The following is a 25,619-nucleotide window of genomic DNA, read 5'->3' on the forward strand; positions in this document are numbered from 1 at the left end:
TATATACATTAATTTGACAACACTCATCTTAATGAAAACGACTATACAAACGATTGACAATCAATGAAATAACAGATGACGTATTTGTTTTTTTTTCTTTGTTCGGCGAGAGGGCATTGAGAACTCACGATATACAACTCTCAAAACTGTTTTTTTCTCGTCTCATTTTGGATTTTTCGCGGGCTGGTAATTTGAAATCGTAACATTCACAACAGCAATGCGAAGCTTCGATAGAGAAGCGCTCGCTTACAAATGGCAATAAAAGTAAAGGAGCGTAATCAAAAGTTAATTTGTCATTGTAGAACAGTAGGGAGCAACCGAGTATGATGAGCTAGGTTGATTAAATTAACATAACAATAGAACTGAACATTTACCATTTACATTTTCATCTCAATTGTGAAGAGTGAACGGCGGAACGGAGTCGGGGCTTTAGTGGAAGTGCATTCAGTGGCTCAGGCCCAGAATGGATGTTTGAACGAGTAAAAATCAGTGTCGTCGAATGATGAGGGAAAAACAACGCTAACGGCAAAACAACAACATCATTCAGCGTCAAAACAGTAACAATCCAATAAACCAAATAAAAATGTTGTAGACTAGAGTGGAACACAATGTGGAGTAATAAAAATACCTGGGCGCGTGCAACGTACCTATACCCATTGCCGCCAAAGAGTGAAAACGGAACCAAAGCGAAGAGAGAGAGAGAGAGCGCAAGCGAGTGTTGTAGAGAATCGAGCATTACAAAATTACCGAGACATTTAACTTCATTGGATCGTCGCATGGTGAAAAAAATGGTGCGATGCAATGGAAGCAATTGAAACAAAAGCAAAAACCGCCAAACATTAGCCCAGCCACAAGAAAACTAGAAAAACAATAGCAAATTGTCAAACATTGTGGCATGGGAACCGTGTAACCAAATGTTGGTCTGCATTCAGAGGGAAAATCGTAAAACGATGTTAACTCTCAACGAACGAAATGAATGAACAACCACACCGATACATACGGAGCAAAAAAAGCACGCAAATATGTCGGAGGGAAAAACAGCAAATCGCTTAGCACAAAAGTATTTGTTCGAAAAACTATTAAATAAAACGTGAACAATGCGAAAAATTGTCAATTTTATGGTACTTCTTGATGGCTGTTGTTTGTTACTGTTGCTGTTTTTGCATTTATTTGTTGTTTGCCATACACTTTAGTCGTTTATTGTGTATCTTGATGTTTCATTACAGAATTGTGTTTCCCGCGCGTTGTTTTTGCTCTCACTTTTTAAAGCTCTTCTCTGTCTCTCTCCCTTTTTCTTTCTTTTCCAAGCCTTTTTTGCTCTGATTTTGAGTCTGTGTGTGTTGGCAATTTTATACCGTTTTATTTGCGCTCGTTTCTGTATATATTCGCATTTACACTAATTGTAGCTCTCTGACTCTCTTTTTTTCACTTCACGTGCAATTATACCGTAATAAGTATACACACTCCGTAGATGTTGCCCTTGTTTTTATTTAAAATGTTGGCTGCAATCACAAAGCGCTCGAAAACAATGCGAACTAAAATGGGAGCGTCGATTTTAATAACATTCCGTAAGATTTTTTATTTTTGCAATTGGATGGATATTGTTTTGTGAATCAAAATCGAGAATCAGGAGTCGCTGTTGCGTACCGAAAAAAAAACTAACCAACTAATGAATGGAAAATTGGTGTGCGAGTTTTTTCCTCTGTTTTTCTTCTTCGCATAAAATTAAAGCATTTAAGGTAAAAAGAAAGCGAAAAAGAATCGACTTGGAAACTTTAATTAATTCCAGGTGAATTTACCCGATTATTTTTCTTGTTCTTCTGCTCTCTTTATTTCAATGTTAAATACAATGAAAAGAATGACTACAAGAAAATTTCAATTGTAACAAACGGTATTATAATAAAAATTCGGTATAGTATGGGGACTTACCTGTAAAGTGGTATGCCGGCATCGTCACGAAACCACAGAACCATGTAGACTTTATCTCTGGACGGGGCTATTAGCGGACACGGCAAAGATATTCGGTTCCCTTCAACAGCCTGCACATCGATAGTTCGCACTGCAAAGGAAAAGAAAACGAAATTATAAAAACATGAACACATGAGAGAAAATGGTGCAGGAAATCGAGAAATAAAACAATTCAACCGACGAACATTTCACACACAAAAAAAGAGTACAATGCGAACAAGAAGTGAAGTGGTCGAACATAAATATTATAAATTACTGAAATCACATTATAAAATGGTTATAGCGCGTTTGTACCAAATGACTCGTGAACGGAATTTAAGTGGCTGCACATTTTCTCTCTTTTTTCGCGCCACCATGAAAACCATTTAATATTCAATCAAGCCAAGTGGCATAATAGCGTCGTATTCTAGTTTGCATTCTTTCTCTATGTTTTTTATTCTTATGTTACCACCCCCCTCCTCTCTCTCTCTCTACCTCTCTCTCATTCATTCTTATTCTTCCCTTCGATGAACATTTCGACGAAGGGAAAAAACAGCGGCCAACAAAGAAAAATGTTGAAAAATCATAATTAAACAGCGCATTTTATGTTAAGCACTCGTGCGCTTCGAATTTCACAGCTTGTATGTGCGGGATATCCGTATTTTTTGTTCGGTTGCGGTGGAACGAAAAAAATCTTTGAGATTATTTTTAAATGTTAAACCATGTCATAGAATACCAATTGAATGCAACGGTACAGTACACAATCCAGCAGATCGAGCTTGGTACGTGGATCCATCATAATTATGGCTAGATTCACCCTTTTCTTACACAATATTTTCACTTTATTCCATTTTCTTCTCGACCAAACTAGTGTTTTCGAATTCAGTTTCTGTTGCCCTAGCAAAATTTTGTCTTTTCGAAAGTCGAAACGAAAAGTTGATAAGCATCTTCATGGTAGCGAATCACAACATCTAACAGTTAATTCACCAACTCACATTATTTCACTTTAATATTAATTAAAATGATAACAATTTTGTGTATCCCATTCCAAAATTGTCATTCGCCACACATTTGAGAGCTTTCAAGGTTTGTAAAGTGTTTTTTTTTTCTTGTTATTATAACCGTGTACTAATACTATCGCGTATCTCTGTATAGAAAAGTTTTCACTGCATCCGAATAAATCTAAAACGTGTTGTCCGAATCCACAATCTATTGACAGAATGTGTAATACCAGAAGAACGATGATAACTGCGAATCACGAATGCAGAGTGTTGATGTTGGTGTTGGCATCGAGACACATACTCACACAGAAAGTGAATAAAGCCGCAAAGTGCAGCATAACTTTTGCGAGCAATGCTGCTTCTGGAGTGATTTGGAATGAAGACACGTTTCATTGCCATTGGTTTTTTTCTTCTGGTGTGTGTGTGTGTGTGTTGCTTTTCGTCGCATCCGTTTTGATTTATACCCATATCGTTGTTCGTATATTTCGTTGCCACTTAAAATTGATTCGATACGTTTTTTCTGCTTCTTTCGGTTTTTTTAAATATGATTTTTCATTACGAACGTGAGAGTTTTCCCAATGATTATCAACTTAACATTTAACAAACTTCCATCGAAGTGAAGCTTACTCTTGCCGCTATGCTGTGCTGTGAGTGTGTCTACTGTCTATATATCTATCTGTGTGTTTATTTGAGATTAATCACATGCGAGAAATGTTGTATGCATTTATTTCCCGTCATATTTTCTTACGGTATTTTTGCTGCATTGAAAATGCACTTCATCAAATCTATTTTCCTCCTTTCAATCGGAAAATCGTTATCAATGCGATTTCTCTCTTTTTTCGCTTTCTTTCTTCATCTGTCAATCCAAACAATTGAACCAGAGCCATCAAAAAACGTGTTCTCCACATTTTCGGTTTAACCAATATACATTTTTTTTTCTTCGAAAAGAGTCGAAGGAAGAGACTCACTTTTATTTACCGTTAGTCAACAAATGCAAAAGTTATTCACAAACGAAAATGTCTTTCACATGGCTTCCGTCAAATGCAGTCGCACGAATTAAGCAAGAATAATCTTTTATTCGTTCTCACGAATGCACGAATCGACGCAAAAAAATCAATCAATCACAAAACGGAACGAACAAAAAAGAAGAAGAAAAAAAAAAAAACACTTCGGAACGGATGGAACGACTGAACGAACAAGCGAACGAGATGGATGAAAAATATGCAATTCTCGATGCACAACCTCAACATCAGTAAATAAAATTTGATAAATGCGATTTTTGCCATTACCATTCGTCGGATTCACACATCGATTGCATTGTCATAAAATTCGCACACATAGAATATAAAAATATATATAACAAATGTATCTAAAGAAATTGTATGTTTACGTTCGTTTGATTCGAATGCGCTCGCACACATTCACACATTTTTCTATTCAATTGAATGCGCATTCGCATTCATCGCGTGGCATCAAAACGCGTCGTTCACTCTGATGCAGGAAAAATTATTAATTCAAAATAAATCGATCACATTCAGTATTTGATGAGCGAACAATGGCACAGTGTGCATACAGAATGATTTTAAAACCGAATGTAAACAGAAGCGAAAGAAAGCAAAAGAAGAAAAAAAAACAAGAGAGAAAATCATAATTTTTCATATTTTTCTGCACAGCGGAAGTTTATTTTCCTATCGCGAATCCGCATCCGGTAGTGAAATATATTAAATTATTATGAATATTGCCGATATGACCTTATGATTTACGAGAAATTGGTGGTTTATGCTTTTAATTCAAAGCCACGATGTATCGCATATATTTCAAAAGATATCGCTCGATGAAAAGGTCACAAAATCAATAGCAAATTACGAAATCATAAAACATTACTCGCTCTATGTGTGCTGCGATATGATTTGAAAGTGCTTTTATTCTTTCAATCGCTTGTGGAGTGCTTCGAAAGCACAGTATTTTGTTACATTAAAAGAGTTCTTTCGAAAGATGTTTAATTGGACATTTCCCTTGATTGCTGACAGCAAGTATGTAACTTACTGAAAGATCCATTGAAATGACTTCGATTTGAAAAGATCAAGGTCATCATTTAAAATGTTGAATAAAAGATTTTTTTAGATATTATTGGTGTTATAGATTTATTGCATTTCTCGAAATTTAGGAAATTTTCTTGTTATATATTTGAACCAACCAGTTACGGAATGCAATTATTTTTGCGCCTATACTCTCTTAGAGTTTCTGACCATTCTTGGATGTCCGTCCTAGTTCTTCGTAGTTTCTCTTCATCATTGATCATTCTTTTGGGATTTTGTCGTTTGCCCACCTAACACAATTGCAATCGAATCCGAACCTATTGTATAATGCATGTTTAGTAAACATTGTTTACGATCTGCTTTTCTCTTTTTTTTTTTTTTTTTTCAAAAGTCCGACTGATGTACGAAATGAATAATTCCTCGCCCTGTTCGATACGTCTGGTCGTGATACACATCAATTTATTCGTGACGAAGAAAATTATCACATTTGGACTACACGAGCGGTTTAGGTATGATATTTTATCAAATAACAGCAATTTAGGTACAGTATCCAAATCTATCGTGAATCCTTTGACATGAATTATTGATAAATGGTGTCCCAGTATGTGCTGCAAAAAGTTTATCTTGGGTTGATTATCAAAAAGTCGTCGAATTTCTTCAAATTAGTTGATTAAACTGAATGCCTCATAGAGATCATATTAATAAAAGTTGATAATAAAAGTTGATAATGTGTTCCGTACAAGTACATTGCACATTTAAAAATACATCACTCACACGGGTCGGTATTGTATGGAATTGATTTTTGTGGTCGGTCACCCAATTCATCAGATTATCTATATTGCTAGGGGCTTAATTCAAAATTTTCAAAAACTGAATTCTATAATAATATCCAAATTAACTGAATTTTTCAGCAAACGAATGAATTCCGGTGAATTCTACGGCGAGGCGAGTTCGTTCAAATATGTGAGATAGTGGTGAATAGTTTCTGTTGGCAATTACTGCCATATTTATATTTTGTGTAACAAAATTGCAAATGTTAAAATAATTAATTGTTAATTAATGTTAATAAAATTAATTTTATTTTCAATTTTGAGCGATTTTTTATCGAAAACAATCGGAAATATTGAAAAAATAATAAATTAAAAAATATTGCGGATCATAACCTCACTTTATTAATTTGACACATTTCATTCTATTCACACGAATTCACCGAACTCATCAATAACCACTCGATTCAAAAGTGTGAATTTACGTGAATTCCTGTGAATTTTTTGGCCGTATTAAGCCCCTAGCTATATTGCGCCAGAATGTTTCTATTGCCCCAAAAACCATTTCAATGGCACACTTAATATATAATCCTTCTACACCGAATTTAATGTCATGAAACTGACTTCCGCACTTGCTTGGTGTATAATTTGTATTTTACCAATGTGTACGATTGTTATTTGCACACTTAGACGAGCAATATTCAAAATTGGTTTTTTCTTGTGGACGAAACGATCCAAGTATGCGTCTTTTCACACACCAATTATTAAAATATATAAAATTATTGTTATGAAAAATGTCGATATGACTTTATGGTTTATGAGAAATGGATGGTTTAAGTATTTAATTCAAAGGCACGATGTATCTTACACATTTCAAAAAATGTCTCTCGTTGCAGATTGGAAAAAAGGTCGCAAAACCAATAGCAAATTACGAAATCACAAACATCAATCGCTCTATGTATGCTGTGATGTGATTTGCAAGTGCTTTTATTCTTCCTATCGCTTGTGGAGTGCTTCAAAAGCAATCACAACATTTTGTTACATATATTTACACTTCATTACACGAGAGAAGAAGAGTATTGCAACACGGCAACAATCCTTATGTGTTTGTGTGTGTGTTCGTTGCATCGTCATTGCTGCACTTGTGCATGCTCTGGGTAAATCGTTTTACGACTTACCGAACTGATGAATTCGTCAAAAGAAAAATTGAGATCACGTTTATCTCATTCGAACAGTCTCTTTTTGAGGGCGCCCCACCAAACCCCACAACGTTTTTCTTCAACACGTCATACCAAATGCTCGGTTGTTAAAATGACGAAGTGTACGAATATCGGAGAATCAAAATTGTATGTGTGTGTGTGTTTTAGTGGTGCACTTTAGTTTGCACATCCGTATGACCAAATTGAAAACTTCCACACAATGTTATCCCGTGGAAACACAAATAGTTTCACTTCTTTTAATGTCCTTTGCATTTTGCTGTCAAAAAGGAGCAAGCCAAACGAGCAAGAAAAAGTAAAAAAAAAGTGAGTAGTTGCAGCAGCAGCAGTGCACAATGATGGAATATTTGCAAGGCACGTTTGCAATTTTAATGCTGCTCGAACCGAATGTGCCACGGATACGATCGCGCGTACACCGAACTGAAATTCATAATAGAAGTTGCCAAAGAAAATCTGAGCACGATGTATGTAAGAAAAGCCAGAATTAAATTATACATGGACTCCGTTATTTTTTTTTTGTTCATCTTCGTATGTATGTGTCTCTCTGTGTGTGTATTCGAGTGGTTATGTGAGTGTGTATGTTTGGTGGCAGTGCTGACATGTATTGTATCCATATTTCAATTTTCATATGGAAATTTTTGGCGAAAACGTGCATATTTGAACAGGTTCAGTGTAACTGACAAAATCGCGTTTGTCATTTGAATCTATCTATAATTGAAATCAATTATATTGTATGCACAATGCACATGTTACAAAGCAACTAACAATAAACACACACACTGACGAATGGAGGCAACTGAAATATGAATGGGTAAAAATCAACGACGACAACACACACACACACACACACACACGGTGATGAGTTGCGACGGTCGGTGGCGGTGGCGAGAGCAGCATTGTGGTAACCTATATTTCAGAGATAGAGAACGATAGAAAATGTGCATTCGACATTCACAAAAAGCAATTCACAATTGATGCTGCGAATTAGTGAATTCAATTCACTATGCAAGAATTCCATCAAAAATTTAATTCCGCACAAACGAGCCGTGTGCATTGTGCACAATCTCTCACTCATCCCTTCTCTTCCACTCATCCTGTGACCGTCAAAAAAAACACAGAAAAAAAAATATTTTTTTTTATATCGAAGAATGAGGAGATCGACTTGATTAATTCAACGAGAAGTTTATAATTCGGCGAATGCATATCTGCGATTTGCTCAAGTGTATATACATCGATATAAAGTGTACCATGGGGTTTTTCGTGTATTCTCTGAAAATGCCATCGCTATTGGCTTTGAATTTCAAATGCGAGTCGTCGAAAGGAACGACTCCTTTGTGTGTGTGGTGCATTCGATTGCATGTGGTGTTTCGTTTTACGTATTTATATGCTCATTGATCTGTGAATATTCATAGCGTTTGTTGTTTAAACATTTCATGAATGCAGCATATTTTCTCGAGATTCTTGTGGCAATGGGTAAGACAATCGGGCGGCACTTTGAAACGGATATTTGCTTCTTTTGCATTATACAATACGATTTCTGGCTCTTTAATTTGGTATATACACTTTTATCGAGCGCATTTTCTGGGCGAACGTTACTTGCATTCGATGATGCAAGATATTCCATGTTGCGCCATTGTTCAATGTTCATTGTGCATTCATGCATGATCTTTGCTGCGGTTAAGATTCTTTGATTGAAAATATTAGTTTCAAAAGGCAAAAGCATTCCTTTGCCCGCAAATTTCAAATCAAAATATGAAAGCAAAGCTACATGATCCGTTCATTAATTTTCTCGCTTTTTCTTTATTCGTAATAATGTTCGTCAATCAAAGCCTAAGGCATTTAAAATCAAATCGTCGATTCTTTTTACTGGTATGTATTTCCTTTTTTTTCGTAATAAATCTCCATACATGGTTAACGAATTTCGAAACGATTTATGTTTGATATTTAAGCGCACCTGTGTGTTTTTTGGGTAATATTTGCGTGCCACCGTTTCATTTGCGTTAAAATTGTAATGCATTCCTGTTTATGGTTGGAATTTTAAATGTGCGACAAAATTGCAGAATTTCAAACGATATTTGAGCAACAACGTACAAATTGTGTTAATTTTTGAGAGTTAAAGAGGCTGTGATGTGCACGCGTTGGCTGTGCTTTTGAAAAACAGTGAGAAACAAGTTTTGTCACTTTACTCTCATATCAAAACAATATTATTTCGTCAGGAGTGGCTCTTGTGTTGCACACATTCACACAATTTTATAAATAAATGAAACATAAAAGTGATGAAAATTCGCTTTTTTTAACCAGAGAGAATTTTGCTTCCCGAATGTCAGTATATAGCACACATATTGAATAGGGATTCAATGCTACCTGTATGTGATGAAAAGCACATAGCAAGAGAGGAAAAGAGAGAGATAGAGAGAGGGAATGAGTGAGTGTAAGCAAAAGTAGACATTTTGAATTCATTAAATTAATTAAAATTTAAGCTATTTAATAAATCTTTCGGTGCAGCCGAAATGTACTATACACACGATGTGAATTCACGTGCAATATATATTTTATTATCGTAATGGAGAGAAAATTTTCTACATTTTAAAACAAATTGTAGCAAATTGAACGCAGCCGTTGCACTAACTGTTTCGCTATGCAATGCCATCGTCATCATTATTACCATTGCTGATGTCACCGCTCTGTCCCCCTCATCTCTCTCCCTTGCTCTCTCCCTCCCTCTCTCTCTCTCTCTCTCTCTCTCTCTCTCTCTCTCTCTCTCTCTTTGTCTCACGAGTGTGCCGGAATTTTCGTCGACGCAAATTGTTTCAATTTGTTCAAGAGAATGATGTCGAAAAGCACGGGATAAAAAAAAGAAACGCGGAAATTTTCTTCGCCTCTTCGAACAACCAGCAAAATTAAAAGAAAAAGAAAACAATTCGAAACAAAACTTTCGGGGAAAATGATGAAACATAATAATAACTTTGTTATATTCACCACACAGCGGTGAATAATTCTTCGTCGTCGTTTTTTCTCTCTCGCTCGTGCATGCCCGTGAGTTTTGGGTGCTTTTGCAAATGAATAACTTTATAAATACTATTGCGAATGTATGGATATGAGTCTATATGAGCATTGCGATGGCACAGCGCATAAACTTTGTAACTTTTACAGTTTTGCCAATTCAACGATTATAAATAAAGCGGAAAGGTGTTTCGAACGATTTATTATTTTTAAAGTGTCTTTTTCTTTTGGTAGAAAACTTAATGAGAGAAATTCTCTAAATTTTCCAAATAAAATTAATTTGTGATTTTAAGACTTTTTCCGATGTGTGTTATACCGATGGTGATGGCGGTTGCCATTCGTTTTGCACCATTCTGCACATCGAATTATTTCCACATTATTTGGCTTGACGAAAATAAACATAAATATATGTTTGGGCCCCACAGCCGTCGCACACACTAAAGAGATGTGCAACTAATGATGCTATAATTAAAAGAACAAACAAAAAATGCTCGAATAAAGAAAGAGAATCAAACGAGATCGAATCTCCAAACTGTTCTCAATATACCTGAAAATTTTCAAGCTAAAATTTCACACCATGTAATGCAAGTGCTTGTTTTTGTTAACCAAAAAGTCGTATGTTTTTGCCAGACAAAATCCTATACTCCAGTATGTTTCATGCCCTACCGCAGGCAAGAAAAACACTAACGGTTTAAGTCTTTGGCCACATACATTCACATATATTTACATCACAGCACTCTGTGTCTTCCGTTTCGATTCCGAATCTCACTATATATTTGACTCAAGGCTCAGCATCTTGTATGCGTGCTATGGTGGTGGTGTGTGTATGTTTTGGTAGTGGTTCAGTCCAGATAAATCTTTAAATTTATTGTTTTCAATTCGAAGCTCTCATCCATTAGGCTTAAACGTAATTTTCCCTAGCTAGCTTTTCGATCCATCTATGGATGTATCCTATGCTCTACTGCTTCGGTACCAAATTCGTTTATTTTTCTTGTGCAAAGCTTGAGTCACAGCCACCTTGCGAAAAGATTCACTTTAACCTAATATCAAAATAGAATTTCGTCGAACAATTTTTTTTTCTGTCCATCTGTAAAATAACCTCTCTAAATATATTTTTTGTTCTCCATCCCGTTTGCACTCTTCTACTAAAACTTGATTTCGGTCACCTTTTTTTGGCTTTCTGGTGAAATCATTAATAACTGAAGTGAACGAAGATATTGAGAGAGAGTGAGACAGAGCAAAAAAGGGCGCCAAGATAAAAAAACACATCGAATTCTGTTACCTGCCACTTTATTTATGTCGATTTATTTTGTATCCGTTATTTTACGTCTCCAAAGGCGTTCGAACGAGAGCATACGAAAAAAAACTATAAACTAAAGTGAGTTGATCAATAAATGAAAGAAATGCCAAGAAAAGTGGCTGAACAAGTGGTTTGGGATTTCATCCAATTGCCTTTGACGAAGCCAAAAAGTGTGTATGTGTGTGTGTGCGTCTGACTCACTAAGTTGAGTAACGATATGAGCGAAATGGAGCCAATGTTATCAATTGATTTACCCGGTTACCCACTTGAGTATTACAAATCAATAATTAGACCGTTGACGACCTAACCCGATCACAAACAACGATAGTTCACAGTTCAAGTCGGGAAAATGTCACATGTTTAACAAACAACAACAACATAACTTTTGAATTATCGGTGGGAATAGCAAAAGCGAGCAAAAGTGATGAGCCAAACGCAATGCAATCACTTGATTGAAAATGTTTTCAAACCCTTTGAAAGGTGCGACCGATTTTTGTTTGGCAGAAAATGTCACAGATGAATTTATTGATTGATATTTTAAAAGACGATGCGAAACAGTTTAAATTGAAATTGATAATAATTTGCGCAAATTTACAAACTGTGTGTATTTCTTTGCGGATGAATTGCTATATTTGCAACAATAATTCACTCAATTTATGTGATGATCCTAAGTTTCATCTTTTTTTGGGACCTCGAATCCGCGCATACATGTTTTAGCATATGTTTGGCTTTAAAGTGCAGAAGTTTGAAAACTTTAAAATTACACAAAATTGTGCTCAATGTTGAATCGTTAGCTAGTTTTCTCGCTTCTCAAGCTCAAAATATATGTTCAACGAACGAAAATTCAGCGTAATGATGTAATTCATAAATCATCACATAATATTGCTGCATGCACTAAACTCCATTCAAGCACCACATACACACTAACTCGAACAGAGAGCGCAAATCCATTTCGTTTATTTGCAAAAGACGATGCCGATGTATACGCTCATGTAGAACGCTTAACTCAATTCAAAAACTGAAATGCAAACAATCCATGAATAAATGGATGGAACACACAGTGTGCATGTAACGGGAATTAGTACGATTTCAATTGTAAATACAACACCCCATATGAAGTCATTTAAACGGTATTTATCTTAAGCAAGTTTAAATGGCACAATATATTGTTTTTGGACGCATATTAATCATAAATAAGAATTTTAGCTACAAAAACTCACGAACTTCTTTTTAAAAAAAACCTAGCTCTTTTCCTTATTTGTTCAACAGAAGGTGTTCGATGAGGAAGCGCTCGCTTTCTTTCTCTTTCTCTCTCACTTTCTCTTTGTCTCTTTCTTTCTTTTTCTCCTACTTTCTCTTCTTCTCTCTTTCTCTTTCTCTCTCTCGGTCTCTGCCTCTGTATTTAAATAAATGTTGAGCACAGATGCATATGAATATTCATTTACAAATTTCGCAAGTATGTTATAGTTTCCAATGTTTTTGCGCACGTACTAGAGTCAATTTGGTGTATTCGACGTTTTATTGAGAGCTCAACCATCACTATAATTTTCAAATTTATCGATTTTATGGCATCGAAAGATAATTTATTAGTTCCGAACATTATACACGTTGAAATTTATAACATTTTACATAACTTTCAAACCATCCATAAGCTTTGAATAACAATAATAGTAATATTCAATCATATCCACCATTTTGATAGAAAATACGGATACTACGTAATAATTTTAGCCCTAGTTAAAATGTTGAACGTGCGAATTCTTTTTTGGAAGAAAAAAAAAAAAAAATGAGTATATCTTGTGAGTTGAAATTAAAACAATTCATAAGAAAGTTTATTGTAAAGGATATCTTTATTCTAAGTCAGAATTTCTGACTTTAAATTTATCGTTTATATTTTTATATCCATCATCGCTTCGACCATGTTTCCACAAACTCATGGCATATGTGTTCGTTTCATTTCAACGAAGCAAAAAAGAAAATAAGAGATCATCGGAGCATGAAAAAGCCGAAACAAAATTTATTTGAATAAAATTCAAAGAAAAATAAACCGAATTTTTTTTGGAAATAAAATTTACGCATGCAAGCCATAACGATAAACTGTCTGATATGATGTGTGTGTATGATTTAAGTCTGCTGGTAGCAAAGCATTCAACACGCATGCATACAGAAAAGCTACCGAAGTTTTTGTATTAAAAGAGTGCGAGTGTGCACAAAGAGAATGGCACTCTTAATATACCGAAACGATCGAGTTCAAAAGTGTATTCCGAATCAATTTTTTCTTCTTCTTTTTTTTTCGAAAACTTAGTTTTTAAAAGTTGTTCAAAATTCACGAATACGCACTCGTATGTGAAAGAATACGAGTGTGTTAAGACGAGAGAGAGATAGAGAGAGAGAGTGGGTGATTACAATGTGCGTTGAATTTTTGGTTGAATACCAGATACATTTGAAGTACCACATATGAGGGTTTGCGGTGTGTATATACCGAAAATCATTGTGCATTTCTAATGTAAATTTGATAGGGTAAATATTGTGCCTGGCAAACGGCGACTAATGCTAACAATTGTTAGGCATACTGAACTGTGCCGTAACATTTCAATTTCGAGCTCGGTAAAAAGGAGAAAATTCAACCGAAATTTTTGGCACTTGAAACAACAAACTGTACAGACGGGTTGTACTCAAAGTTGTAAAACTACCAAATAACACTTGCATATAATGAACTCTTTTAAATAATGTTACCGAAGCACAACATTAACCAATTGAATATTACGTATCTACAATGAAATTTGTCCTAGAATTTGTCTCGGCGAAAAACGAAATTCCAGAAATGTTTGAAACATATCGACCAGCACTGAATGAATTAAATTCATGTGTATATTCTGTCGGAAAAACTAATGGTAAAACAATTATGTTCAAGATATTCACTTAAACAAGATCATAAAATACCATTCATTCATTTATACAGAGACGATGCCATTGGATTGTAGTTAAAGTATGCAATGTGACAAAGTAGAGAGAATGGGAAGGGGGAGGCATGACAGAAGATGGAAAGAGCACTTTGTAGTGTTCAACTGTTTACATTGCAATGTGTACTTTATCCAATTAAATGTTGTTTTTACATTGTATCTCAAAATGTACGGCCCATTTCGTTTGACAAACAGCACAATATCATTTTGTGTATTAAATAATAAAATAATGCGAAATAAATGTATGTATGTGTAAGCGTAGAAAAACGCCATTTCATCCGTATAAATATTGTCAGCCAATTTAAAATTGTATTTACATATTTAATTCACTTGCTAAAGATCGTCAAGAAGCTCTCCAATTCCATTACAGGCACTTCGTCGCCGGTTTTCACTAACGATAATCATTTTTTTTATATAGAAATATTTTGGCAAATGAAGGCAGATACTATACATTTGTTTTGGCTTTTACATTGGAATTGTAATGGTAATAATGGCAATTGCAATGATGATGATGGTGATTTGTAAATCGTCATCGTGCACCGTCTGGCATAGTGTGGTTTTTTGCTTCGAAATGAGTTTGCGTGTATGAAACCCACACAAAAGCGGCTATAATACAGAAAGTGATATAATTGGCTACAAGTATTTACATTCATAAATGCATACTATGCGAAATTCAAGTTGGCTGATGGTGAAAATGTTATCATGAATTTCCATTAAATTAACCTCGTTATTTTCTTCATATCTATTCATATACATTATTATGATCTATCCACTTTTCTAATCGATTCAATGCGATACAGCACGAACAATGTAGAAAAAAACTTTGACTATCTCGATCTCGAGCGACAACAGAAAAATCGCATCACCAACAATCGAAGTAATTATGCTTGTTTTTCTTTTATTTTCATTCCTTTTCGGTTGGTGTTGGTTCAGAATTCAAACGTGTTTCGAGAACGAGTGTGAAGTGGTAAAAAAAGCAGTTACTTTTAGTACTTGCATGTTTTACTTTCTCATCCGGTGAAGTGGTTTTTGCAAAAAAAAAAAATAAATAAATAGTTTTTTCCCATTCAACAAGAATGTGCCAGAACAGAAATGGCATCAACGAACAAAGGCGTCAAAAATGTCGAAAACGATGCTTTATCAAAGAACTGGTGAAGGAAGATGGGAACGAAACTGTCATAAAATGAGATAAAAAAAAACGGTTATGCAGAGAGACGCAGCACAGAAATAAGAATAGCCACCACCAGCATCAACACCCATAACAAACGCAACCGAATCGCGTGAATCAAAATGAGCGTGCGAGACAATAAAAGCTTAAACCCATAGAAGATCCATCAAAAAATAAATGACAATAATTTATCTTTTTCTGTTTGTTTATTCTCGAGCAGCAGCATCGGTGTTTGTCTATAGGGTGTGGGTATTCGAGAGAGCGGGAGGGCGAACGAGAAAGAATATGTGTGTATATGTCTATTTTATTGTGGTTGGTTCGCTGGTTTCTGTTTGTTATCGTTGATACGATTTTTTTTCACTTGGTGAGACACTTGTTTTATTTAGTACGTTGAATCGCATTTGGTGTTATGATGATGATTCCCACATTTGGCGCGTTCGCGTTTGATACACATTCATTTCTCAATGTTCTTGTTTTTTTGTTGTTGCCATTCATTTTGTCTATTTGTTGTTGTAACAAAGGGGGAGGGCACTTCTCTTTCCTTTGTCGATCTCATCGTTTTTCGCATTTCATTGTTATCTCTTTGTGAGAGTTTATTTCACTCTGTGTTTATTCGGTTCACATTGTGTGTATAAAGCACATTGCATTGTAAGTTTTATATGACATCGATATTTTTCGTTTCATATTCGAATCCCGAAAAAAGACAACAGAAAATATATTTCGGTCGTTGAAAATTGCAATGAGAGTGGGAATTTATTTTTCTATAGTTGTTGCCATTTTTTCTCAATGCATACAAATGAACAAATGAAAACAACAAATACAGTAAAACCGTTGTTTTTTTCACTAAAATGTACTGCATTCATTCGTTTGATGCTGAGAAGCAATCGCATGATGAAAACGATGAGCCGAAGTATGCTACTGCACAAGCAAAGGAAAATTGAGCGAGAGAAAAAACGCTCCAAAGAACAATCAAAATAAGTAATGCTCCTGTACACAAGCACATCAGTACGACGAACTATACTTAGTTGCGGAGCAAGTATACAAAACGCCGTTCAGTATATCAGTATTAACAAAGTAACAGTCAGTACAACAGTCTCGATAAACGGATAGCAAAATGTACACACAAAAAACAACAACGGTTTAGTCCTTGTACAAACTGACATATGTACACACATTTCTACAGATCGTAACATATCAGACTATAACATCGCAAATTGTACACGGGTTGCGAAAAAGAAACCCAAACCCAAAAAAAGAAGAGCAAAGAAAACGGCCACACCAAAATAATAATAAAATTGTTGCTGATATAAGCACGAACAATAACGCCAAAATAAAGGATAAAGTCGAAGCGGTATGAATGCAAACGTACTGTGAGGAAATCGAAATGGAAAAGGACACAGAGAGAGAGAGAGGGAGAGTCGAAGAGAAAAAAAAAACAATCGACCAGCTAGACAGATAGCTGGTAATATTTTTATTTATTTCACGTTTTTCTAGTAGAACGCATCATAGAGTCAAGTAATCACATAATTCGGTGCTCTGTATCCAATTTCAATGATGATTCATCATGAAATAGTTGCGTTGAAATAAATCGAATGAGAAAACGAGTTTCGGACACATGTTGACTACATGTGAGCATTGAACCGCATTTATAGAACAAGTCGAAAAAGTCAAACGACACCATTCATTCGACTCCAGCTGCACTAATGACAACCGAACTATAAATACTCACTTCCATTATACCAATTTCAATGCAAGCATTTTCGGTCATTTCTTCGTGTCAAAACTAGTAGGCGCACACGAAATGAAAAAAAAAAAGAGAAGAAACCATTCATTTTGGTCGACATAATATACATGAATATTATATGAAGCGTGCACGTCACATCATTGGGACAAAAACAAAACATATTCGGTTCACGTCAATAATAAAATTACCGTCCAACGAGAAAGTACCCAGTGTGTTTTGTGTACTTCTTGTTTCCCTTTTTGTGTTCTTCGTGTGTCAAAGTTTTTCGCCGCAGAATGACCGCATTCAGAGTTTCTCAGAGTTTTGCGTTCGATGATGGATTCAATTGTGTTCAAGGCGAAGGTTTTTTTTATTATGCTTTTAGTTAGACCGAAAGAAGACTGTGCGCATCCGGTCAATGTTAAGCTTGGGATTGTTTCGATGTTTGAACTTTGAACTCGCATTTACTAAACATAATGCGGCAAGTGGCAAAAAAAGTTTTTTTTTCGTTGTTGTTTTCGTTTTCGATCTCATTTTTCAAGCTTTTACTCGTACCGATGAGATTAGTGTGCGTGGTGTGAGTGCAGTGTGTGTAAACATTTCATTTTATTCGTTGGATTTTTCGGTGATGTGCATGAACAATCAATGCTCACAATCAAATCGACTATAAATTACGAACAATAGATAAAACCTTCATCATATGTCATATATACGTGCACACACCAAATCGAACAATTTTTTTTTGGTTTCATTTTCGCTTTGGTGAAAAAGGTCACCTCTCGTTTGCAATTTTTTTTATTGCCTTCATTGCTAATCGCAACGATTTTCGGCAGTTTCCAGTAATTTATGACTTTTTTCTAATTAAAAGCATACAGACACGCGTTCGCGTTAACCGGTGACAAATCGACCAGCGTAAAATTTACGACAAACGATTTTAATAGTTGACGACCCGATGTTTTTTTTTTGGTGCAGTAATGTGACGCATTCAATTCGTGGCTCGTAAAAAACTTCATTTAATGGCAATGGCAGATCTCAAAAACAATTTTCTATCATATCTCGATTTGATATGCGTGCGAATGAGATCAAATCAAGCACACACAAACTTTCATTGTCTATTCGAATCAACACAATGGGCTGACGACATATAAAAAACCAACACGCCAAATGAGCGAAGCATTTATTCAACGCGTTTTGTATTATTGCGGAAACGTGACGATCATTTTAGATTGACAGAGATACGTGTGTGTGCACTGCAATTTTGAAGAAAGTGATGACATTGACTAATCACAAAACAAACAGATCAAAAAGCACTTTAATTTATATCGAGTTGATATTTTTCGCCCCTTTTTAACTTCGTTGCTCCCTTAGCAAAGCAATCTATATATATTTTTAGGGGTGAACATTTTCTACGACATGTTTGCTCTCCAGATGTACAACTTCATTTATATTTCGCAACACGTTGTGCCGCACGAAAATGTAATTGTTTTTTATTTTGATTAAAATTGACGAACGAAATCGATCTGATCAGCTAATAAAACATGATTGAAAACCAGTAAAGTGAAACGAATAAAAAAAACAACAACGGTTCAATGTTTTCTCCTGAACCATCAACACTTAACAGAATGTGTTGCAATTTCGAAATAAGTTTGCTATATACGGTGTTTGTATGTGGGTTGGGCGTTGCACTTACAGTGTAATTCGTTTTTTTTATATTTTTATTGGAAGTGAAAGAGAAACAAATGGCTATAGCTAAGAATGATTGCTGAAAAGTAATGACATGTGTTTGGGTATACTTTGTGTGTGGGGCTGGTTTTTACCATCATCCATAAAAATGTGGATCTCATATGAGAGCGCCCGTAGCACAGCTCCCTGAAATGTTATGATTAATATACACAATCGCGATTCGTATGTCATAAACTTTACAGGAAGACGATGTTATGATTTAGATTTGCCAAAAACGCCGAATTAGATAGAGTGTATGTGCTTGGTTTTTTTTATATTATTTGAATGACGTGACTGCGTCATTTTTATTGAACATCTGCTAAATTATAAATTTGTCGATGAATCTATGCCGATCAAAACCGGCGATGGTGTTTTTGTAACACAGATCAAATCATTCCATATAAATATCATAATCATCATAAACACCACATCATATAAACATCAACCGTGTGCGTATAAAATAGAAATTTGATTTTGCACCAATCATTTTTCTGCTCTCATTTCACGCCGTTTCACGCTCTCCGCCACCAATTTCATGGGATGCCATCGTTTGCGGTTAGCATATTGTATTATGCCATTTTGTTGAATAAAACTTTTGCGACCCAAATCGACATCCGGTCTCGCATTGTATTGTGTGTGGCTCCGTTTATTGTTCAAATGACACATATTCAATCAATCAAATGATCTATGGAAAAATGTGGTCAACATTCTATTGAAATGTCATTCATTATTATTGATGAATGACGATGAAAGAGTTAATCAGTCACAAATAATAAATTCATATTTCATAAAAGACAATGGCCTATTTACGGCGATTATAGACTGTTTATGATGACTGCTCACTATTGTGATTTCTGAATTCGGATGACCCATTTAGTGCATACGCAACGCATTGAATGAGAGATAAAAAAAAACACCCTTCGACACAAACCATTGATGAAAAAGGGCGCGAAATCGCTTTCATAAAAACAAACGCCAATTTTATACATGTATATTCAGAACAATGAACAATATTGATGAAATTTTTGCGATGGTCAAAAGTACGTGAGTAGAGCAATAATTTTTTGCCAAACATGTATTTAATTTATTGACGGGCATAATCCAAAAATAAGTACATAAGTGCCAAGCAAAAGCCAAAATGCACCGAAATGGCACGATGCTTCCGTTGAACCCCATTCAACGAAATTAATAACGAAAAATAAACAATCTGCCACCATTATTTCGCGTGTGTGTGAGTGTACGCTACTCTGCTGCTCGTTTCAATATAATGCGATATTAATTTAATAACGTATTGAGCGCACATCAATGTGTTGTAATGCGTCCATCACCCGCAAAATATTCAACGGCATTTTTTGCGCCATTCTTTACAATTTTATGTGGAAACGAACGTGAATGGAATACCAATGCGAAAAAAGCGTCACTAACAATAAATATCAGCGTACAGTCAATAGACTTAATTCAACTTCTCGGTGCAGTAAAGAAAGAACACATTGAATGGCTCGACCGAGTTATTGTTTACGGCCGATGGGTGGCTGTTTTTTGTGTGTGTTATTGCAAAACAATCGAACAAGAACGAGCACATTGACTTTTAGATCGATTTAAATTTTAATTTACCCGGTAACAATTATTGAACGATTATAGTATTACTTCATTGTTGTTGGGTCGTACTTTTGCTCTCACATCAATTACATAAATTGCTCACAGCAATAAGCTACTTAAATACCGTTCAATTTCACAGATGTTGCATTTTGCTTCACTTCATTCGATTAGGAATCGATTTTGTAAGACTCGCCACGCCTAATGCCAGCCAAACATGAAGACATTTTCAAATGATATCGAGTGCAATAACGGAAATTATGAGTCTAATTTGATATTCGTTTTAGACCGATAAATTGACTCAAGTATCCAATCGATTTACAAGCGATACATAAACACTGTTAATGCGTGTAAATAAACGGAAAATGTTTGTTTATTAATGTTGTTGACATCGAATGTCCTCTTGTTGCATTACTATGCGTTGCCGTTCATTCCACATAACTGCATAACAAAATTGATTGCAATTAGGTGAAATTGCATTTTTTACCTCTTGAAAATGATTTCTAACATTTTCCAAATGAAACTATAATTTGCAATTTATCCAACGGTGAATTGCTTATAATGACTTCAGTAGACATTTTAAATGAATTTTCTATAATTTATTGAATACGGAGCGATTGGAATGTAATGAAAAATTAAGCATTCAGAAGCAATAATATTGTTTTGCATCGAAACATGATAAATTGACCCAGAAAAAGATGTTGGAGCTATCTCGAAAATGGGAGAGAAGATTTTATTTGAAAAGGTGGCAGAAGATAAGCATGTTGTTCAATATTATTATTATTATCTAAACGAAGGTGAAATCCACTAGTTATCGATACAGATAAACCAAATCCTATTGGAGGTAGTGTACTCATTACCTCGCAATCATTGGGGTTCTCTCTTGTTACACACGTGTCCGGACTTTTGCTGATCAAGCCATCTCCTCCCTGTGTTACATGCCACTTACTCCCCCAGCCCCGCAGAAAAAGTGTTCCCACCTTTGCCTCGTAATCTATCTCTCTACATCAATTTAATTTGTTAAAGCTATTTTTCAGTATTGGCGGAAAATTTCGAAATCCTACGACATTTAACGAACAATGCTTATTAGTAAAATCATTTGCTATAATTTTACTTTAATGGCTATTGATTTATTAGAAGATGGATATATTTCCCCACTTATCCTCCATATATTTTGATGATTTTTGTTTTGAAATTGCATTTTAGTTGTGTCATGACTATTTTAACAAGCTGATACTCGAAAATGTAACAAATTATTGTGTTAAATTGTGATAGTACGCTATGAATTCCTAGTCGAATACGTTTCTATCGCAACAAATACAATAATGATATTGTTTTGCAATGCATTTAAATGTAGGTATAATTTTATGTTGTATTCAAGAATATGAAATATCGACCTCATATCATTTTCGATAGACAAATCAGCATCTCATAAATCCGATATATTTCCAAAACGCATTCAACCATATAAGATCAATATTTGCTTGCTTGAGCTGGGTTTTTTTCTCTCACTCTCTTTCTTCTCTCATAGCTTTCTTCATGAAATTCTTGGTATCTGTATTCATATTTTGAATTTTTTTTATCCATGTATTAGTTACACACTCTCATTTTCTCCAAATGTTATGGCTGTTAGCAACCAAACATCGAGTCTACAACTGATTTTGGTGCGGCACATAAAGATTCTGCTCCTCGTTATCCATTTTTATACATACACACACAGACACAACACATTTCGAAAAAGATCGAAGATGATGAACAAAATCTGAATGTGCAAACGACGTGAGCTGTACACACACAGGGAAAGCGAGAGCCCAAATAGAACCAGAATCGACGGGGCAAAAGTATCTTATTGACTATGTTATTGGTATTATATTTTTTCTTCTCTCTCTCAAATATCAGGAACGATAAACAAACTTTCATGCATGAAGAATACAAAACTAACCCAATTTTCGTTATTCTTCGGCTGAAATGATTTCAAACATATCGAAACATCGTTTACGAAAATATGCTCAAGTGTTCGTCTCCTTTTCGCTTTCATTTTCTCGCCCACCCATTTGTAATTCGGCATGTACAACAAGCAACTGATTATTATGTCAGAAAATGCACGTGTTCTTCTGCAAAAAACATATTCACATATATGTGAGAAGGAGCGAAAACCATTTGCCAGTTTTTTTTTTGTTGGCATCTTATCGATTCCGAATGGTATTCTCAGCGGATCAGCTTGTTTTCAACTTTTGAATACACAATCTTCTTTTATGCGAGTGAAATTTATTAGAAAACAAAGTACAATCGAACCTCTATATTATCTTCAACGGAAAAAGGGAACGCTGCCGTTATACTATATTTTTTTATTTGAAAAATCGAAAAACACAACCAAAAGAGGTTCGAAAATCGAATCAAGAGAAAACCAGTTGCTGTTATTGATTTTTTTTTCGCAAAATGAATGCGAATATGGCACTTGTCAAGCGATTTAAGTCATAACATACGAGCATGTGAAAGTTTTTGATATAGAGAGACAGAAAAAACGGACTTTATGATGCACATCGCAAATACACATTCGCAGTGAAAGCTCAACGATTGGTATTTTCAGCATATAGACGTCGCTTGTGATTTTTCAGCTCAATTATTTTCCATTACGTTCATTTTTCTTCTCTCCGCTTCACTTTTAAAATCTATCCAGAAAATGTTTCAGATTAAAATATATATATTTTTCGTCTTCGTCTCGTTGTGAAAATGAATGCATGTTTTATGGTCGCGCGTCTCGACACCGAATCATTTGCACACGGTTTAACTGAACGAAGTATGTGAAACCAATTTTAAGCATGAATTTTCAGTCGGTCGATCATCAAAATCGCGTTGCCCTGAAATTTCATGCCAAAATCGACATTCCAAATCTTTGGCCGCCAGTGTTCGGTACATTCTGTACATGATTTAATCCCCATCAGATAGACATCACATCATGTGGAAATTTCTGTATCTCACAGCATGAAAAAAAATCAAAAGAAAAAAAAACAAACTAAACGGGCTACACTTTTTGCAATTTCGCGAAATCATGATTCTTCATGAAAATGCATAAAAATAAATATTCTCGCATTTCGCTGTTGGTGTTTGGTGCAAGCAAAAGCGGGCAAAGGCACAGTGATGTTCGTGTGTTGAGAAGCAAGGTAACATGTAATTTCAATATGCGAGATGCGAATAAATTTTCGGTGCCGTCATGTTTATTCCATAAAAAGCAAGAAATGTTGAGAAAGACAGAGAAAAAGAGAAAGACAGAGCTGAAGCGGAGAGCAGAAATGCCAATAAAACCTCTCAAAATGTTGAACAAGTGTGACTGTGAATGTGAATGAAGGCGAAATGAAGTCGGCGTCGAATGCATTCCATCTCGTACAATATTGCCGGTATCATGTGTGCATCGAAGTAGGTTAAAACATTTTCCATGACATGAAACTTCGCTTGATAGAACTTAGCCATTTTTATTACCTGGTTTTGCTATCGTGTTTCGGGTCGTGGTGTAGGTGCAAGAGAGACGGTGAGATAAAGATTGCACCATAAAACATGACTAAAATGGAAAAAGCGCCAAAGTGTCAATATCACTTCTCTTTTTCGCTCCTTCACGCTTTTTCTCTCTGCTGCTTAGCTCTCACATTTGCATTTTCACAAGTATGTGTAATGAACGTAAATGATCAAAAGTCAGAATCAATAAAATAAATTGCGTTAACGTTTTGTTTCTCGTTGTCGTTGTATAACAGCAATAGCGGCCGCATCGTTGAGATTGTAAAATTGCGCTCATACACAACACACACACACACTCACATCAATTCACACGTTTTGTTTGGAAATTGAAGAATTCGTGCTGGCAAAGGATTTTCACTGAATGTTCAGTTTGAATCTCGATCGAGCAAGTGCGCGCGAGTTTATAAACCTCATGCTGAGGTAAGAAGACTTTAAGACGGTGGATATGCAAGGGAGAGAGCGGTGAATTCAAGGACGAGATGGGTGTAAGATTTTATAATATAACTGCAAATGACACTAATATTGTTAGACGATGTATGTATTAACGCTTCAGCTGCCAACACAAACACTAACAACCCCCAAATACATATTCGATAAATGAAAAGACCGTAGAGAGAATAGATCATTGCTCTTGATTTCCATCCAAAAAAAAAAGAAACTACTCCGCAACGGAAAAAAGAGACACGAAGCAAATGTATTATGAAACCAACGAAATAAAACACACCAAACTCAGTGCACGTCAACCAGACGTTCGGGTAAGACTCCGAATTGAAGAGATAGATGTGAATTTTATTATTCACAACATTCTTTTGCGTTTCCTTGATCCTATCTTTAGATTTAAAGCTGTTGTTGCGGGTGCTTCATCTACAATTGCCATTGTCATTGCATGAAAAACGACGAAGCGAAAATATTTCAATTCATTTTTCATCATCCAAACATGCTCATTCTACCGCACAACGATTAAGGAACCATATGTTCAAGGGCGGTTTCCGTCAATTGTTGATCGCTTTGTTTTGCTACTGCTGCTGCTGCTGCTGCACGCATTCACACAATGCACAGAACCGATTCGATGAGGTGTCGACATAAATTGAAAAATGTTTTCCGCCCGATTCAATCGTATATTTATGAGATTGAGCGTGAGAGCGAAAAAGAGAGAGAAAAAACACGAAATGACAGAGAAATATTGAAATATTTCTCACAACGAAATCCGTCATCGATAATCTTCGTCGAATTTTCGACGCAGCCTGAATTTTAAACAACAGACCCACACTGTTTCTTGCCAATTCGACAAACAAATAATAATAATAAAAGAAATCAAATGCATTTCAACAATGAATAATGAATATATGGATTTTTCGCCGAATGAAATTTACCAATTAATTAAAAAGAAAAGTGTTATTCAAGGCGTCTGGTGCTGTTTCTATTTTCTAGCTGTTTTTTCGCAAACAATGTTATGTAATTGCACGTTACTTGTAAATCCATTTATATTCAACACGACGGATTCAAATATATTTGTGGAAACATCGGACGTGTTGATTGATTATTTTGGCTGTGGTATGAAATTACATTTCAAGCTTGTTAAATATCTTTACGAAGACGTTTGCTCGAAAACGCACACACACACACACACACACACACACACACACACACACACACACAC

The 25,619-nt window shown here is 35.3% G+C and overlaps 1 protein-coding gene across 5 annotated transcripts in view; it reads right to left on the reverse strand.

Annotated features, from left to right (window-relative positions):
* Positions 1–25,619, reverse strand: part of LOC116337194 (nephrin-like) — a 279,498-nt gene that overhangs the window by 110,294 nt on the left and 143,585 nt on the right. For all 5 annotated transcript variants that reach the window (XR_004200788.1, XR_004200789.1, XM_031761577.1 and 2 more), the window contains exon 4: positions 1,930–2,059. Coding sequence is in view for 3 of the 5 variants with exons in the window: in XM_031761577.1 (XP_031617437.1) it covers positions 1,930–2,059 (130 nt within the window). In the remaining 2 variants the exon portion in view is untranslated. The remainder of the gene's footprint in view (positions 1–1,929; positions 2,060–25,619) is intronic.

This window comes from Contarinia nasturtii, unplaced genomic scaffold, assembly GCF_009176525.2.
Source record: "Contarinia nasturtii isolate CC-2019 unplaced genomic scaffold, AAFC_CNas_1.1 Cnas_scaffold_220, whole genome shotgun sequence".
NCBI lineage: Eukaryota > Metazoa > Arthropoda > Insecta > Diptera > Cecidomyiidae > Contarinia > Contarinia nasturtii.